The 17,281-nt window shown below is 38.6% G+C and overlaps 3 protein-coding genes across 6 annotated transcripts; 1 reads left to right on the top strand and 2 right to left on the bottom strand.

Moving 5' to 3' along the window:
- Positions 1-1,144: 1,144 nt before the first annotated feature.
- On the bottom strand, positions 1,145-7,315 carry zcchc8 (zinc finger, CCHC domain containing 8). Its single transcript, XM_058637133.1, has 14 exons — positions 7,105-7,315; positions 6,908-6,950; positions 6,737-6,811; positions 5,745-5,844; positions 5,583-5,660; positions 5,386-5,489; positions 5,110-5,175; positions 4,936-4,996; positions 4,689-4,825; positions 4,446-4,588; positions 4,205-4,320; positions 3,890-3,976; positions 2,901-3,024; positions 1,145-2,620 (listed from the first exon to the last, which is right to left on the bottom strand). The coding sequence occupies exons 1-14, from the start codon at positions 7,289-7,291 to the stop codon at positions 1,536-1,538; spliced, it is 2,406 nt and encodes an 801-aa protein (XP_058493116.1). The 5' UTR covers positions 7,292-7,315; the 3' UTR covers positions 1,145-1,535.
- A 1,039-nt stretch (positions 7,316-8,354) lies between these two features.
- On the top strand, positions 8,355-11,062 carry si:ch211-110p13.9 (uncharacterized protein LOC562347 homolog). Its single transcript, XM_058636861.1, has 4 exons — positions 8,355-8,585; positions 9,749-9,878; positions 9,993-10,126; positions 10,227-11,062. Exons 1-4 carry the CDS (start codon positions 8,466-8,468, stop codon positions 11,001-11,003), a joined length of 1,161 nt encoding a protein of 386 aa, XP_058492844.1. The 5' UTR covers positions 8,355-8,465; the 3' UTR covers positions 11,004-11,062.
- A 512-nt stretch (positions 11,063-11,574) lies between these two features.
- Positions 11,575-17,165, bottom strand: rsrc2 (arginine/serine-rich coiled-coil 2). 4 transcript variants are annotated; one of them, XM_058636857.1, is made up of 10 exons: positions 17,018-17,165; positions 15,495-15,636; positions 15,379-15,419; positions 14,068-14,231; positions 13,797-13,928; positions 13,555-13,671; positions 12,923-13,008; positions 12,571-12,830; positions 12,393-12,482; positions 11,575-12,298 (listed from the first exon to the last, which is right to left on the bottom strand). In XM_058636857.1, the coding sequence occupies exons 1-10, from the start codon at positions 17,024-17,026 to the stop codon at positions 12,113-12,115; spliced, it is 1,227 nt and encodes a 408-aa protein (XP_058492840.1). In that variant the 5' UTR covers positions 17,027-17,165; the 3' UTR covers positions 11,575-12,112. The 4 variants fall into 4 exon arrangements, with proteins under 4 accessions (XP_058492840.1, XP_058492841.1, XP_058492842.1 ...); XM_058636858.1 differs by having other exon boundaries at positions 12,571-12,827; XM_058636859.1 differs by lacking the exon at positions 13,555-13,671.
- Positions 17,166-17,281: the final 116 nt, after the last annotated feature.

Genomic DNA, 17,281 nt, shown 5'->3' with positions numbered 1-17,281 from the left:
TGTTCTATTGTGTCGTGTATTGTAATACTATATTGTCTCACACATTTCTTCTTTCTCTGAATGAAAAATTGTTTGAAAACATTATGACATTAACACCAGTCATTTGAAATCTGATTCTTTAAAGTTGGAAGTCAAACTTCGGAGCCTTGTTGGCTGAAGTTGATGAAACAAATTGCAGTGAATTCCCACTTCAAAATTCAGATTTGTATATTGAATATAAATCTACTGCCTTTGACAATGTATTACAAGTTCGCTCAATCACTCATCCTCTGCCACTTTATCCTCCACATGAGGGTCATGGGGGGCACTGGTGCCAATCCCAGCTGACATAGGGCAAAAGGCAGGGTACACCATGGACAGGTCTCCAGTCCATCACAGGGCCACATAGAGACAAACAACCATTCACTCTCATGGTCAATTTACCAATTTGTTTTATCGTTTTTATCGTTGTATTCAAACCCAGGTCTTTCCTTATATTACAAGGTGCAATGCAATTTTTTGTCTTACTTAGCAAGAGGTTAAATAAATGCAGTTCTTTCTAGACTCCGAGGTCCAGCACAGCCAGAAAACGTACTGTAATGTATGTATGCTTGAGTGTAGGAATGACTCGATACGATGCGGAGTATTGTTAAAATCACTGGATCAGATATCGGGTAGAGATAAATCCTATGTATTGTATGCTTCTCTATACACAAAGTTAAAAACCAGCTACAGCATTTTAGCTGAGACATGTTTTAGGCTTTTTATTTCCAGAATAGCAGAATGTGTTTTACAGTTGGAGAATTATGCCTTTGAAATAGCTTAAAATGGATGGCACAAATGTTCTGTTAACTGCTTTGTAGTTCAAAAGGTCTCAAATGACTGTATATGACTGATTTTGGTTGATACTCACAAAAAGGTGATATTGTATCATCCTTACTGAGTGAATGTATTTTTACATGAATATGGAAAAATAACTGAGAATTTAGTATTTTACAGTATTTTTGTAGGGCTCAATGTAGAGTTGTCTAAAATTAACAGGGTCATAAGGACAATCAGAATTCTAAAATATAATTATTTTGTCTGCAACAATCATTTTTGAAAAATTGCATTGATAGAAGAGGATTACACCTGCAAAAAGAAAGCTGAAAAACAAATCCACATCTAAGTATGGCTTCTCAACGAAATAAAACGCTGAGGAATGCAGATTTAATTGACAATTTCAAATCAATTCAAGGGCGACAAAAATAGAAAAACCCATTTTAACATAATTATACAAAAATGAATACAGAACAGGAAATTGCCATTTTACAAATGTTACAATAAAATCCACAGTCCCAATAACACCACTACTTGAGCCTAGTTTGTCAAAAGCTGATTGATGAAATGCCCTTGCGACTAAATGCTAACAGGTCAAATAATACAGCGTAGACATTTAACTTTGTACAAAATAATAAAGAGTTAAAAAAAACATTCTTGATCGAATGGACATGAAAATAGAAGTTTTTGCTTAAAATACCCATCTATCATTTTGTCATAGTTGGGACTGTACATCTTTACTTTTTCTTCGCCAAACTTCTGGGGGAACTTTTAAGTAAGTCTCTGATCCTGAGGTATGTCCCTGTGGCTTCAGCGACTTCTGTGAATTCTGGTGTTTCTTCAAATGGAACGATTCCAGCAGCAAACTTGCTCCGATGAGGAACAGCTGTTACCTTATCGTCATGCTTAAGAGAAGCACCGCTGTTGGAAAAATCTGCATCGGGGTTCTGCAGGCTGTTGTCTTGGGCTTTGACTGGTTCAAGGCTCTCGGTGCTGTTTTCTTGGACTTTGAGTAGTTCAGGACCCTCAGGGCTGTCATCTCTGACTTTGAGTGGTTCAGGACTCTGAGGGCTGTCGTCTTGGACTTTTGGTGGTTCAGGACTCTGAGGGCTGTCGTCTTGGACTTTTGGTGGTTCAGGACTCTGAGGGCTGTCGTCTTGGACTTTTGGTGGTTCAGGACTCTGAGGGCTGTCGTCTTGGACTTTTGGTGGTTCAGGACTCTCAGGGCTGTCGTCTTGGACTTTTGGTGGTTCAGGACTCTCAGGGCTGCCATCTCTGGGTGGTTTAGGACTCTGAGGGCTGTCATCTTGGACTTTAATTGGTCCAGGGCTCTGAGGACAAATCTCTTGAACTTCTTTTTCCCTTTGACTTTCACCACTATGACAACTTTCTGCAGGTGTCATTGTGTCCATTGCATCCTCCTCTGTTTCAGTGTCGACCTGCACAGGCGTGGACACACTTGGTGAACTGGGTAGAGGTGTACCCATCGCAGGTGTCTCACAGTCACTACTAGTGGCAGTGTCTGCATTTTCTAAAGCTGCCCAAATCAGCCTCTGCTGCTCCTCCAGTTCCTCCAATGTCAGTTCATCATCTGTTCCCTCTACAGTCTCATTAACTACTACCCAGTTCTGCCCTCGCAGAGCTGGGGAGCCATTGTTGGGTGTAAGAGGAGGTGTACCTTTGGGGAGAGGTGGGGGAGTGGGTGTAGCTGGAGGAGTGCCCTGAGGTAAAGGAGGAGGTGAACTGAAGCAAGGAGAACCAGGGGGCAGTGGTGGTTGGAAATGAAAGTCACCAGGGCCATTATTATAAAGTGTCCCTGGGTCTGAGAGAAGACATTAATAAAGTCACAGAAAGATTAATATTTGACACTTTGACCAAACAGAGAAGCAACTAATTTAGTATTTAAAAGTATTACTGTGTATGATTCAGCATTGCAACTATCAATAAAACAGAACATTTACTTCTCAGAACATGGAAATGATTAAGAAAAACTATATTTATAGTGTTATTTGTTGTCTCTAGTAATTACAAAGTGTTACAAAGTATAAAGTGTTGAACTGAATGACTGCTCTTGCAAATAAAAGTGAAATAAATTAAGTTACCCGATTCAATATCCATGTCTGAGCTCCTGCAGGAGTAACGATCAGGACTGTGCCGATTCTTCTTCTTTTGCTGAGGAGATGATTCATCCGAATCATGACGCCTCTTGTTGCAGTTGGCACCAGGCTGTAGGCATGGACGAATCACATGTGGCATTAAAATGGATCCACTGCATGTGGGCAGCACAAACTCACAGACAGAAGCTACTTGTCACCCCATATGTCATTTAAACATGAATTTTTGTTTTCCTAATGTTACCAGAGACCCAAGACTTCCGGGTTTACTGTGTGTTCCCAGAACCAGAACCAAACAGTGAAGCAGCATTCAGTTATTTTGCTCCTCACCCGTGGAACAAACTTCCTGAATACCAGAGGTCTGTTCAGACTTTAAGCTAATTTAAATCAGGCCTGAAAACATTGTTTACTGCAGCTTTTTCTTAAACTCTCAAATAATCATCTTAGTTATCAATTCATTCTTTCTTTTCAGAATTTTAAATCTCTTATGATTGTAATGTTTTGCTTTTATTATGATTAATATTATTTTAATATTGATTTTATTCTGCAATTATCTAAATATATTTCTGTCTTTGTAAAGCACTTTGAGTTGCCCTGTGTGTAATTGTGTTATACAAATTAACTTTCTTCATCTTACCAGGTAGTTTAAGGAACCAATCCTCCTTGAATCTAAAGATAAGTATTCGCAGGCTACAATAAATTTCAAATTGTGAATAAACTGGACGTACCATTGTAAACAGTAAAGCCAGTATTTCAATTTAACATGTTTCCTTGACCTCTGATGACATTCCCATGGTCATTTTATGACAAAATACATTAAAACTTCTTACATAACACAGATTTAATGAATGGATAATTTGCAGATATCAATAGGGCAAGCAATAATGTATTCAATTTTGTAGAGTTTTTTTCCATCACAATGATTGAGAAGACACACATAAGACAACCAAACACGGAGCCATTTAAAAAGCGATTACCATTGGAAAGTTGTTGGACAGGTAGGCAGCATAGTTATGCTTCATGTGGTTGCTCTGCATTGGCATTGAACCATACAGCATGAAATCCTGCAGGTCAGAAAAAAAAAAAAGATGAAATAATGTGACGTATGCATCAACCAGAATCAACTGCATCCTCTCACCACAGACGACACATATCCAAGTAATTCCTCAGTATAGTACTTACATTAATAAACATTTAATTTGTGACAGGAAATGAAAAAGTAATAATTATTATGTTAATATAGCTGAAATATAGGGGTTTCCATTCATACATTCATGAGCCGAAGCACTTACATCTTTCGTAGTGTCTGATGCGGGGACATTAAAGCCTGGGAAATCTACCAGTTTGGAAACATCATAAGAGGTGTTTTGTGAATTGCTGTTCTCTGTCCCACTGCCATTATTTGGAGCTACAAAAGAGGGAAAAACTGATTAAGCACAACTTCTGCACAAATCAGAAACATCTTTACAGTTTTAATTCAAGTGCGATTAGTGGGGCCTCATACATAAGTCTTAAGTTTGTTTTGTAACATACCATTCCCATCATACAGCAGCAAGCCAGAATCTTCCATCTCAGCCTCTTTGAGCCAGCCTGGTGGGTAGCCTAACTGCCTCATGCGATAAATCAGAGGTGGCAGGGTGTTGGCATCAATGCCCAGTGCTGTCAACAGCTCCTCACTATTTACATTGACAACACAGTAAAAAAAAGTAAATTATCAACGCTTACTTTAAGTTATTAATAGACATTGCATGTGGTTCCCTTCTGTATTGCTCTTACCTTATGACTCCAGGCTTGTATTTAGAAAACCGCTCTTCCACTTCATCAGCATGGTATCGTTGGTTACTCAGTGCGGCCTGGCTGTTGTTTTGGTTGAACTCCTTGCGTCTCTCACTAATGGCAGCCATGTCTTTTGGCTATAGGAGGTGACAAAATAAAAAATGCAGTCCATCAATTATTCTGTGTTAGTCTAAAGCCATACAATGAATAATGAATGAGCTCCTGAATGGTAAATAATTAGTCCTACCTTGGGGCAGTCTCTTATCTGATGACTGCCGGAACCACAGTTGAAACACATGGACTTGGGTCTGCAATGAACAGATCAGTAACAGGCTCATTCTTATTTCACAGTGATGCTACACAAAGTGACTTCACAAGGCAAAGCAAATCTTATATAGAAGGCGGAATTATTAGGTCATACCTTTTATCTTTCATTTCAATGTCCTGTCCATCTGTTCCCACAATTTGGTTAAAAACCTGGTGATAGCTTTGCAGTTATTCAGGAAATTATATTAAATTTGACCACACCATATCAAATTATGCTGTTTGCTTGTGTGGTGCCAATTATTTACGAACAATAAAAAAAGACAATCTCTCCTTGAAAACTAAATGAATCTCCCAAGGGAGATCACCAGAAGAGAACAAAGACACGCTGTGAACATCCGACATGGTGCCAATTTATCCATCTTAAAGATACGTGGGAAGGTCCCATCCCTCTGTAAGCTGTGGGTTTTCATTGACCAGAGGTTGTCCAAGTTTATCAACACTGAAAGTAGTGAAATATAAGACACTGCCAACCACCTAAGACAGAAAAGTAAGAGTAGCGATTATGATGCAGTGCAGAACACAAACCACTGAGACATACCATTGGAAAACACCAGGTCAATAACTCACTTTAAAAGCCTCTGACGTTGTTTCTACACTGCTTGAAGATGATTTCGGTGGATCTTCATCCAAAGCAAAAGCTGAATTCTTTACAGTGAGAAAAACACAATTAGTTTTATTACTTTAAAAGGTAATAACAGTTAAGAGTAAAATCACATTCTGGTTGAATACCTGAGGCTTCACATGGAAAGAGGATTTCTTTTCATGACCTGGTTTCTGGTGCTTCATAATCACACTGCAGATGCAATCTTCAATCTCTTGACGACATTGTCTAGAAAAGAGACATTGATTACTTAGGTCCTGAATGGTGTGAAGGCCCCATTATCTTTGCTTTGATTTTTTTTCTCCTCTGTCACAATTACATGTTCTTTTAATAACAACCTGGAGAATGTACACTGACAGGTGTAATGCTGCTCTCCAAGTCATTAATCCACAGTTCTTATTCCTTTCCATAATTGCATTTTAGCACCAGTGGACCAATAGAGAGAGGATATGCAAGGCAATTTGCCAGGCATGTGATGCTGAGTCCACTGTGCATCTCCACACCCACCCTGGCTAAAGCTGGATGCTAGGGATGCACAATATTGGACTTTTTTCCAATATCCCATATGCCGATATATCAAAAGGTGCATGGGCCGACAACCGTTACCGATACTGATATATTTAAATTTTTCCCTGCGCCATTTCATGTCAGAGCAGATGCAGATATACACATTCGTAAAATTTGTAAAATGTATTAAACATTCAAAAAATAATAGTTATAGAGGGTGCAAGCATAGAGTTAAGGAGGTAGCTGCTTATTCAGCTCACTGTTTTCATCATTAGTCATATTGGATGATCCAAGTGTGTTTGTCAATATCCGATAATACATATTAAATCCAATATCTGCAGACAGATGTTCTGCCAGTAATATAGTGCTTCCCTACTGGATGTGATGGAGTTGGTGACAGAAAACTCCACTTCAAAAATAGTTCCAAGGCTCCAAATAAAGGTTCTAAGGCTCCAGAACAGCATCACAGCCAGAACCGTGTCTGTGTGAAAGCACTAAAAGATGCCTGATATCCAAGTGTTCATTTTAAGAGTGCTCTCTGTGTCATTAATACAACAACAACAAAAAACATAAATCGGGCAAATAAATATCTCAAAAGGAAACAATGTCTCACTTTGAGATGCTGTTGTTTGCATAAAGGATTTGAAGAAGTGGCCCGTCCATGTTGACATCTCCAATAGTGATGCCACTGTGAAGTCAGAGGGAAAGGTAATCATGTTTGGTTAGGGGATGAACAGTTCATTTATATGTTTGAAAACTGCTTTATCAAGTGACATCCCATTACCTCGGTCGTGTCAGGATGTTCAGCTTCCTTCTTAAAACTTGATGTGATTCACGTGTTAAGGAAACAGACTAAAAAAACAACATTACTTTCAGTTCACACATTTACTGTTGTGTTTACAGACAAGAAGCTAGCAGCAATGCTAGCTAGCCCATAGACAGCTAGGGCTAGTGCTAGCATACACTGTGACAGAAGGATATTCTCCTCCGTGAGTCTCTGGATGTGGTCCTCACACTCCTCCATTCTGCCCCGGAGCGGCTTTGCCTCCTCGCGGTCCTCCTCCTCCTCTTCTTCAACATCTTTAAAGCGAATGTGCGTCGAAACCTGCGGCACAAATTCATCGAGCTGTTCAAAGAGCTCGTTATCCCCGAAATCCACTTCAGCCATCTTTACCCAGCAGCTCTGCGTCTGTGGGCGGAACCGAATAGAAAGGAGAGAGGTCAAAGGTCAAAGCGACTACTCCTCGTCGTCATTGGTCATTTTATGTCACGTGACAATTGAGGGTTGACGAAGAGATAAAAAAAAGAGGTTTTGCCCTCAGTCTTGTGTTACAGGTTACAAACACATACTGCAGAAAATAAATACACAGTTTTTTTTCACAGGAGGTGAGGTTACACACGAAGAGACCACGAAGACTACACAGCAATGGGCAAACGTCTACACCCATGGTTCCCAGACTGTGGTGTGTGTACCACCAGTGGTACGCAAAATCGGCCCATTTTAATCTGATTGTGATATACCTGTGTGTGAAGTATATGTGAGGAGGAGGAGGAGGATGAGAGAGCAAGTTATCTTATTTGGAATAAATCTGCCTCCTGTGAAAAGTCCATAGCTGACTTTGTTTGGTCTATTTACACCACTTTATTTTAGCATTGGTGATAATGGTATTACTTCAAGAGCTCAATATTTTCTCAGGTGGTACTTGGTATAAAAAGTTTGAGAACCAATGGTCTACACTTAAATGTCACAGTAGCTCTGATGCTCAGACAATGTTAGAGAATAGAGTTCATTCATTCATCGTCTACCGCCCTGTCGTCCACACGAGGGTCGCAGAGACAGTAAATATGTATATGGATACTTGTACTTAAGTAGTTTTTTCCACTTCACCCCATATCAGAGACAAAATTAAGCTTGACAGATATGGTTGTTGAGTTCGTTTTCAGATAAGATTTGCTGCGTACAAATCTTACAAAGGCAAAATAAAGCATACAGTTTACCCCATAAATAGGTAGATTAGATTAGTTATAATTAGATTCGATCATGTTTTATAATTTGTGATATAATACTAATTCATTTCATTTCATTTGATCAAAATAAATATGAAAGTGTCAATATTTTTGGTGTTCCTCTTTGTTGTCTGGACTGAGGCAGCGTCTTTGGCCTGTAAGGCAGAGTTGAGGGCCTGAAATACTCGCGTTTAAGTTCGTTCCATTGACGCAGTAAGGTTTTTTGCGGCACTTTCTGTGTCATTAGTGTCTAGTTTTGATGTCCACGTCGATCAAACTTCCCACGACACCAGGCACAGCCGTGACTGAGTGGGAAGCGTTATTTGTGTCCAACAATGTCAGGTTGCTCAACAATGCACTTAACTCTGCCACAGTGGGACGCTGGTCCACGAAAAATACGCTTCATTTTCTTGGTAAATATGACATCGTTCAGGCTGACAGCGTGTCCACACAAGGTGAGTGTTGACTTCAGAGGACCCAATGTGTGTTTTCTGTCTATGAAACTCTATAAAACTGTTATAAAAGGTTAAAGCAAAGAAAATGTGGATTTAGTGTTGCTATCAAACCACACACAGCCCATGATGAGCTGCTACCATCTTCACTAGAAGTGTATACTGGAAAATAAACGCGTAAACATTGGGGTAAACCTAAAACATGCCATTTGAAGACTATATTTTGACTGAGCATTAACACAGTATTATTTTTTTTTATACAGTTTGAATCTCATTTTTATTTAACTGTCATCATGACAGTTAAATAAAACGTTTGGTCATGAAAAAGAATGTTTTCCAAAATGAAAATGACAATATTAGGAAAGTTGATGAATCCAGTAATGTAATGTTACATGTCAAAGTGTTTGCTCAGTGCAGAAACATTATCAGTATGTATTTACTTAATGATTCAGGACATTGTGTCAATTATTTCATAGAAATCATGTCATTTGTGTTAAAAAAAAGAAAGGAAGAAAACACAAGACAAGAGAAATTAAGAAAACTCCCCAAATAAAATAAAAGGTATTCAATAATAATATCTAGGACGCAAGTCATCATTTTCTTCTAATCAATATTTTCAGATCACACTCAAACCGATTATTACAATAGTTAACCATTATTGTTTCAATGCTCAAGTACACGTCTCCATCCCATTTAGAACGCATACAAAAACACACATCTTCTCTTCGCTCAGTGGATCTTTTTACTATTTTTTAAAATAATGTCAGTCTTTATGATCCGTCCTCACTTTGGCTTAAAGATGTCATTTTTTTGTATGTACTTTATCCCGTGTGTTATTTTTGCCATAATATATTTCATTGATTGCTTCTTTCCACTTATTTTTTTATCTGCGATGCCAGTTAATGTTTAAGAGTCAGTTTTATTATTTTAATTGAATTTTTCTGTATTTCTATATACAAACTGGATATGAAGAAGACATGAATACTTTATACAATTTTTTTGTCACAATTTTTGCCATTTTAACTTTTTAGGAAAACCCAACCCAAAGTAAGGGGTTTGGTGTCTACGTGCAGAAATCTGTCTTTTGTACTTATTGTGATCTTTATTGTTAATATTTGATTGCCCAGCATTAGGATATTACCCCATACTTAATCTTTATTTTTCAGGGTTCAGTGATTCCCCTGTTTTTAGGAGCTGATGTCTTCTCCAGCACTGATATCCGTACAGAGAACCATCCCAGATACCATGCAAAGTTTGCCAAGAAAGGACTGGCCACAAAAATACATTTTTCTTCAGGTAAAATGTAAACACTCAAAAGAAACTCCTGATAAAAAGACACTGTGACCTAAGAGATGCTTTTACTAGTGCCCACACATGCTGACATTCACCTCCAACACTGTCGTCTTCCAGCATTCAGGTTTCATGGATTGAAGGTCCCGACTTCAAATAACAGCCTCTGGTTCTACAGCATTCAAGGACTTTTTCGAGTAGCCTTTGAAATGTACAGTAAACAAGAGCAGCTTGCTGTGCTGGAGAACTTTCAGGTAGATTACGGTTCACATTACACAGCTCTCCAAAGATGGAGTTACCTTGTGTTCTATGTACATGAAAAATGAATGTTGATATATCATATTTTCTTTGTAGGATGTCTGGAAATCACAGCTTAATGACAGCCCTCTGAAAATGACTTACAGCCTCAGCAGGCAGCTCGACGTACCTGTACCGAGCCACTCGTGTGGCACAGAAGCAGAGATTAAAATGTCACACCCTCAGCTTTGCCACATTAACAGGGAATCGGTGGATGTCGGTGGCAGTAACACAAATGATATGTCAGCAGATCATGATTATTGTGGGTTTACTGGTAAGAACTTGCAAACCAAACAAAGACAAATTGTTTTATCCACAGTGAACCAAAAACTGCGCAGCTTAGATGACAAACTCACATTGGACACTCAAAGCCACACAGACCAACTTGAAACTGTCCTGCTGCTTTTAGAGAATATTGATCAGTACCTAAATGGGAATCTAGAAGAAAAGGGTGTCACGGAGACTGTGTTAGCCCTGCTAAAGGCCAGGGACTGGGGCTCACCGTATTCAAGTGCCCTACTCACTTGTATAGGACGGTGGCTGGGCCAGCAGTTTTACGCAGCAAATAGCGGCATTAGTCAAAAAGTAGAGGGATTTAAAGTGCAGCATATTGAGCGTATAAGTGACTTGCCACCGGCCGAGGAGCTAGTCTCAGAACTTTTCCCAGAAGCCATGCAAATGTTGCTACTTCACTGGATGGGATTGAGTGAGGAGTCCAACCTGGAGAAAAGACACAGCGAGTACCCAATCCTGCTCCTCATCCTCGAGTTTGCCAACCACAACCTCATCACTGGTGTGGCTCATGTACTTTACTCTAGTCTTATATGTAAATAAAGTCAATTTAATTTCCACTTAAGCCTTTACAGTATTTTAATAAATGTGTATTTCATGAACATTTGGAGAGCTTTTTTCCCCCACTGCACATGGAAAGTAATTAAGGTTTGCAAACACTGTACCTGTGTTTGTTGACTATGAGTGAAAACATCACAAAATTGAATGCTTTTGGTTTACAAATTAGATTATGAATATTTGCCCACAAGCATTTCATTTGCTCCACCAAGGAGATGTTTTCAGCAGCAAAACTCAAAAAAAAAAATAAAGGACAGATTTGAATAAACTCATCTAGGGATGCAAGTTTTGGCCCAAGGAAGAACTAATTCGATCTTAATGATGACCCAGGCGTGGCTATGGATAGCTTTTGGCAGGGCCTTTTTTCCCCCTCTCTGTGATTTTGCTTGTTTGAGTTGAATCAATTTGATTCTATCTTCTATAAAATCTTGGATACGAATACTTTAATATGTTAATTTGCAGCCCTTGCAACTGCACTAACTTTGTTAGAGGCAAATGTAATGGTCCACATACAGTACATAAAGGAAAACATAAGTAATGAGGAATATGCAAAACATTGTTCAACACAAAACTAATTTATTTTAAGAATATTTGAAATTTGTGATTACTATTCACAAGCTTTTCCTGATTAATGGCAATCTTCAAGACGTGTCACAGCCCACCATCAGGATCTCAGGAGAAATGACACGCGAGCACTCTGCTAATGACATTGACCTTGAATGGATTTCGCTAAATGGTTGTAAACGGTGTCCATTTGAACCACGTCAGTTTATGTTTAACAATCACAGATCAATATATATTTTAGTTTAAAAAAAAAAATGCTTTAACATCATTCAAAACAAAATTTCAAATTTAAAGGAGCATCAAATAGCAATAGAAACTAATACTTCCTTTTCCAAAGATGTACAGTTACAATTGTCACTGAGAGAAACTCAGCATCTGGCTATTTACATTATTTTAACGTTCCAACGGGTGAGATGTTAGTCTATAAATAAATTCAGATTCAGAGCAACATCCATGCAAGCTTGAGAGCCAGCGATGAACTGGTAGTCTTATATGAACAGATGAATGATTCTGACAGTCAAGGCCTGGCACTAGATGGAGTCCATTCCACGTGAAAATGAGGACGAAAAGCCGAGGCCCATTCCCCTCTGAGTGTGTGTCTGAGACCGAGCCATCTCGTACTGAACGTCAAGGTTCCTAAACATCTCCTCCTGCTTTTGGAGCGTCTTTATACCATCTTCATTGAGTGGTTTGGATGTTTCAGCCTCTTCATCCCCCTGTGCAGACAGCAAATTCAATTAAACACTGGAGAAGGCAAAAGGTTAGGAGAGATTTCACCGGGATGTCAAAAGACAACAAACGTATACTTACTTTAATACCCATTAGTTTGCGAAATTTAACATTTTGGTCCTTGTTTCCAAAATTTAGCTTCTCCCACAGTTCAGCTGTCTGGGACTTGTCCTTGAAAAGGAAATATTTATATTTTTTTATAGTGTACTTTAAACTATTTACTGGTGGATAAATATAGGGCAACAAAAAAGAATCTTACTCCTTCCTTCTTCCCCTGCCATAGCAGTTTCCTCTTTTTCTCCTGGTCTGCAAACTTCATGGGGTTAACCGCAGATGGGTTGTAGAAGCTGGGTACAGCAATACCAGTCTCTGCCAGTGTCTTTGCTTGAAGGGCTGCCATCTGTGCCGCCATAGCAATCTGAGGCGTGACCTGCGTCCCAGAAGCCAAGAGGGCTGCCACGTTGAGGGCAGGGTTTGAGGCAGCTGCCGCTGCAGCCACTGCTGCGATGGGGGCAGCTACTGAAAAACAAAAATACATAGAGCAGCATTAATAACCAAATGCAGATTTGATTCATATCATCAAAGTCTTTCCACCAGTGTTCACTTTTCACCTGCAACTATCTCCTGCTGTTGCTGCTGCTGTTTCTCAAACATTTCCTTTTCCTTCTGCTCCTGTAGTTTCTTTGCTCTCTCCAGCCTGGAGGAAGAAAGAGTAGAACATCACTGGTTAAAAACCCCCAACCCTATTTAGTTTTTCTTCTTCTTTGTTATTCACTGGGGTCAATATGAACCTCAAAGGAAATGATGAGAGAGAGCAGGGGCAATGAGCAACAGATTTCCCCAGCCAAAGTCAAACTGTGAATGCTGAAAACAACAACAGGTGCTTGTTTTTGAGTCTCACATTTTTTGTTGTTTTCCAACCAATTCAATGTATGTCCAGCATTGTTGACAAGTCTAATTACAGCCAGAAAGAGTGGGTGGAGAGTTTAATTCATATAACTTCAAGAAAGAATATTTCAACCGTTGCTGCTGATGATAATGAGCTTAACATTTAGGACTTCCTTTGGTTGAATTAATGCTTCCTAATCTTTGCTTGAGTTCTAGCCTCATGAAATAGTCATGGTGACTTAAAACAAAAGAAGCTTTACAGCCACAATTGTTTAGATGGAAGCACAAACATTGCCAGCCCATAAAGAATGACCAGTCTCTTATTTTGTAAATATCCTGTTCACTGATGAGTTACCTTCTGGCCAGGGCCTCTTGTGCATCCATAGCTGTGTTTCGTCCCCGGAAGACAGGTGGACTAACAGACCTACTTCGACTCTTTCTGCGCACTTTCTCACTCCTTTTCTTTCGCTCCCTGGTGGAACCCAAAATATTGGATGAACACAGTGTTCATGACATGTACAATGGCCAACGTCATGGACAAGAGTTCAAAGACACATGATCTTTACAAGAAATGCTCTAATTTAAAATTCAGCCTACCTGCTCTTACTACGGCTTTTGCTATGATGACGGTGTTTGGTCCTTGAACCCGAGCGAGACCTGGCCTTCTTCTTCCTGTCTCGGCTGCGTGACCGCGAACGCCGTTTGTCTTTGCTTTTACTGTGATGCCGCCTGTGAGTAACAAGATACATCAATATAAATTAAATATTGAAATGAATCAAAGTCGATGAGAAACACTTAAGACGGTCTACAGTAGATCAAAAATATTGAATGGCGTAATTTCTGCAGTTTGTTGACCAACTAAACCAACCTCTCTCGTGAGTGTGACCTGGACAAGCTCCGGCCTTTAGAGGGCCTCCTGTCTTTGCGTCTGGATCGCTCCTCTCCATTCTCTGCTGAAAGTCTCTCCTGCTCTTGCTGCTCATCGGTTTTTCTGTGCGACTTTGATGGCTTCTCAGAGTCCCGCTTTCGTGCCTGTTTTAAGAAGAAGTTGTCTCTTTCAGGAAAATAGTGCAACAAAAAGAGTTAGTACCATGACTTATTGCAGAGGGTATGTAACAAATTTTGAAAAGCTGAAAAAAAATACTTTCAAACAAAGTCATTCTCAGGATAGCAACAGTGTACATGTCTATGATACAGTCAAAGTTGACAACAGAATTTCAAAAATAATCAGGAATTAATCAAACCAGCATGTTTGGAACCTCTCGCATCTTTCAATAGTGGGCATGCAAACCTTAAGATTAGATTCAGAGGAAAATCTTAAATTTAAATTTTCAGTTCAGCCAGATAAACAATTTAATATTATCTAAATATTTTGAATTTGAACCCACTCAAAGTTGGAAATAGGGATGGACATCCAACTCAATTTTAACAGCGTCATCCAAATCATTCAACACGCAATAGGTAAAAAACACATTTTAACTTCCAAAATACAAGATGTGCATTTATATATTCTTTCCTTAATTCTGCTAATCTACATCTTATGACAAACTTAAGTTTGAAGTTGTGTCATACAATGTTCTGGCAGTAGTAACAAATGAACAGATTAGTTAGCAAAATTGCCTTTATTTTTTTTCCAATTTGATTTATTCAAAAGATGCATTAGTTGAATTATGCCCATCCCTAGCTTCAAGAGATGCAAGAGTAAATTCCAATTTTCTACTATAAGTGTGAGACAAATAGGAGTTTGAATGGCAGATAGTTACCTGTCCCAGTAGTAGGCATATTATTTTGCTATGTCAGCAGGGTCTTCTGTTCAGTCTCTTCGTGCATTAGCACGCTGAGTATGATTTATTGTAGAAATGTTATCATGTGATCTACATACATGATGTGACAAAAATAAAAAAAATCTAATCTTCACCATTTAATATGGTTAAAAATAACGACAGATATCCAAGGATGAAAGCTTCCTTAGAGACATGTCTGCACATGGGAGGGTAAAAAGAGACCCTTCCCACACCAGTACACCAATCTCCATTTATTTCTGTCACTCTTAACATAAGTTATTGTAAATTTAAGTATAAAAAATACTCACCTTGACCTAAAACTAGCAAGGACTACAATTTATGTTCAATTTCACATTATATGTGTTTCTAACAATAGAAATTAGCTTATCAATTACCTCTTTGCTCCTGCTTCGACTTCTCCTGTATTTTCTGTCACCTGGGAAAAAACATGCGAGTGATGTTAACTTCAGGCATTTTCAGCATCACATGGGTACTGTTGTTTAATACTAACGTTTTCGGTCCCTGGAGCGCGACCTTGACCGTGAATGGTGGTGTTTGGAGTTTCTGGGAGATCTTGATGACTCCATGCTGTGTTTTTTTCTGTGATGAACTGGGGAGTCTGGTCTGGTCAAGTCGGCAGAGTCATCACTGGCCTAAAATAAATAAATATGAAGAATCAGCAGTAGCTCAGTCAGTTGTGTCCCACATTCCCAAAAGCAACATGACCTCATCACAATGAAAAACATTGAAAAAAAATAGACTTGCACTGTAATTTAATGAAGATATTTTTACTATGTAGAACATATTGTTTTACTTAAATACTGAATGAAAGCACTTGAAGTACATCATAAATACACTGGTACAAACAAAAATGGAATGGATGTTTAATATGTATAATAATTGCTGAAATAAGTATATTATAACTGGACCAGTCCTGTCACAGATTAATATTCTGTTCAGTGCACTGTTGCAGAACTGGGTTTGGTCTCAAGAAGAAGGTCTCAGTCTTATCATGTTTTCTTTGTCTCAGTCTCAAATCATAGAGGACTCCGGAGTTTGAATTCAACCCAATTGCTCAGATTATAAACAGCTTCTATAAAAATAATCTAGATTCTGTTTCGAATTTTACATTGGCTGTTCAGCAAAGTAACAATCTCTATTTAACGTTGTTTCTTTTTCTTTTTTTTTTTAAACCTTCTTCTACATTTGTTGCATTGAACTTGCCACTATTCACTTTACCAGTCCATTACATAGATAGAACTGGTATGTTTTTCCAGCCCAGTTATCTTAACTGCATCAGCATAAGAGACTATGAGAAATCTTCAAGAAAACTCAGGCCAGTCCAGTTGTTTATACCTAGACATTTGAGGACACAATTACCTGAATGAGAACATTCATAGAAATGTGTGTATACATACATATATATATTTTGCCGTATTTAATATCCTCTTTAACTCACACTGGTTATTAGCAGAGTGAGTTTCATTTTAAGTTAATTTAGGTTTCAAGAATTTTAAACAAAGTATGTTTATGTAATATTTTCTAGAAACTAGTTTTGTTGTTTCGAATGGCTTCGTAGAGATTAGCATTAAAATAAATTTCATCGTTTAAAATTGAGTTTTGGTTTCCAGCGCAGTAATGATTTATTCAGATTTATTTAGACTGAGATGTGTGTTTGTATATGTATGTATCTATATCCTCACGATGTTTGTATTTAAAGACCTGTCTTATAGCTGCGCTTCATCCAAGCACAACTGCCGTTATCCACAACTGGCACAGCATAGTCTACCTGATTACCAGAGGTACACGATAAATAAGTAATTAGTGAAAATCTCTCTATCGGTTAAATGATTTCGTCCTTCATGCGTCCAACACAAAACAATGTATCTCGAGCTAGGTTGCTAAGCTAACTGAAAGCGAGCCGCCATCTTTAAGACATAGTGATTTATAATTAGTACTGTGAACGGTTACAACGCGCTTTAGATGTTGGTGAATTATAGTATGTCCTTATTGAGGTTGTATAGTGATACTTACCGACATCATTCATCAGCACACTGTCTCTGTAATGTCTTATTTTAGTTGACTGTACAGTCCAACACGGAGAGACAAGAGATGCAGCCGATGGGAGGTTAAGCTAATATTCTTTTGTTGGGTTTATTAGCGGGTTGCAAACAGTTTAAAGGTACACCACTGCCACCTGCTGGACTGGGGTGGCAGGTGGTTTGACAGGAAAGAGCAAGATTTGAGAAGAAAATACTATTAAAACGACTACTACTTCCAATTCTTCTACTATTATTG

The sequence above is a fragment of the Solea solea genome, chromosome 8 (assembly GCF_958295425.1).
Source record: "Solea solea chromosome 8, fSolSol10.1, whole genome shotgun sequence".
Taxonomy (NCBI): Eukaryota; Metazoa; Chordata; class Actinopteri; order Pleuronectiformes; family Soleidae; genus Solea; species Solea solea.
The sequence above is the reverse complement of the archived record's forward strand: the minus strand, read 5'-3'. Positions and strand labels throughout refer to the sequence as shown.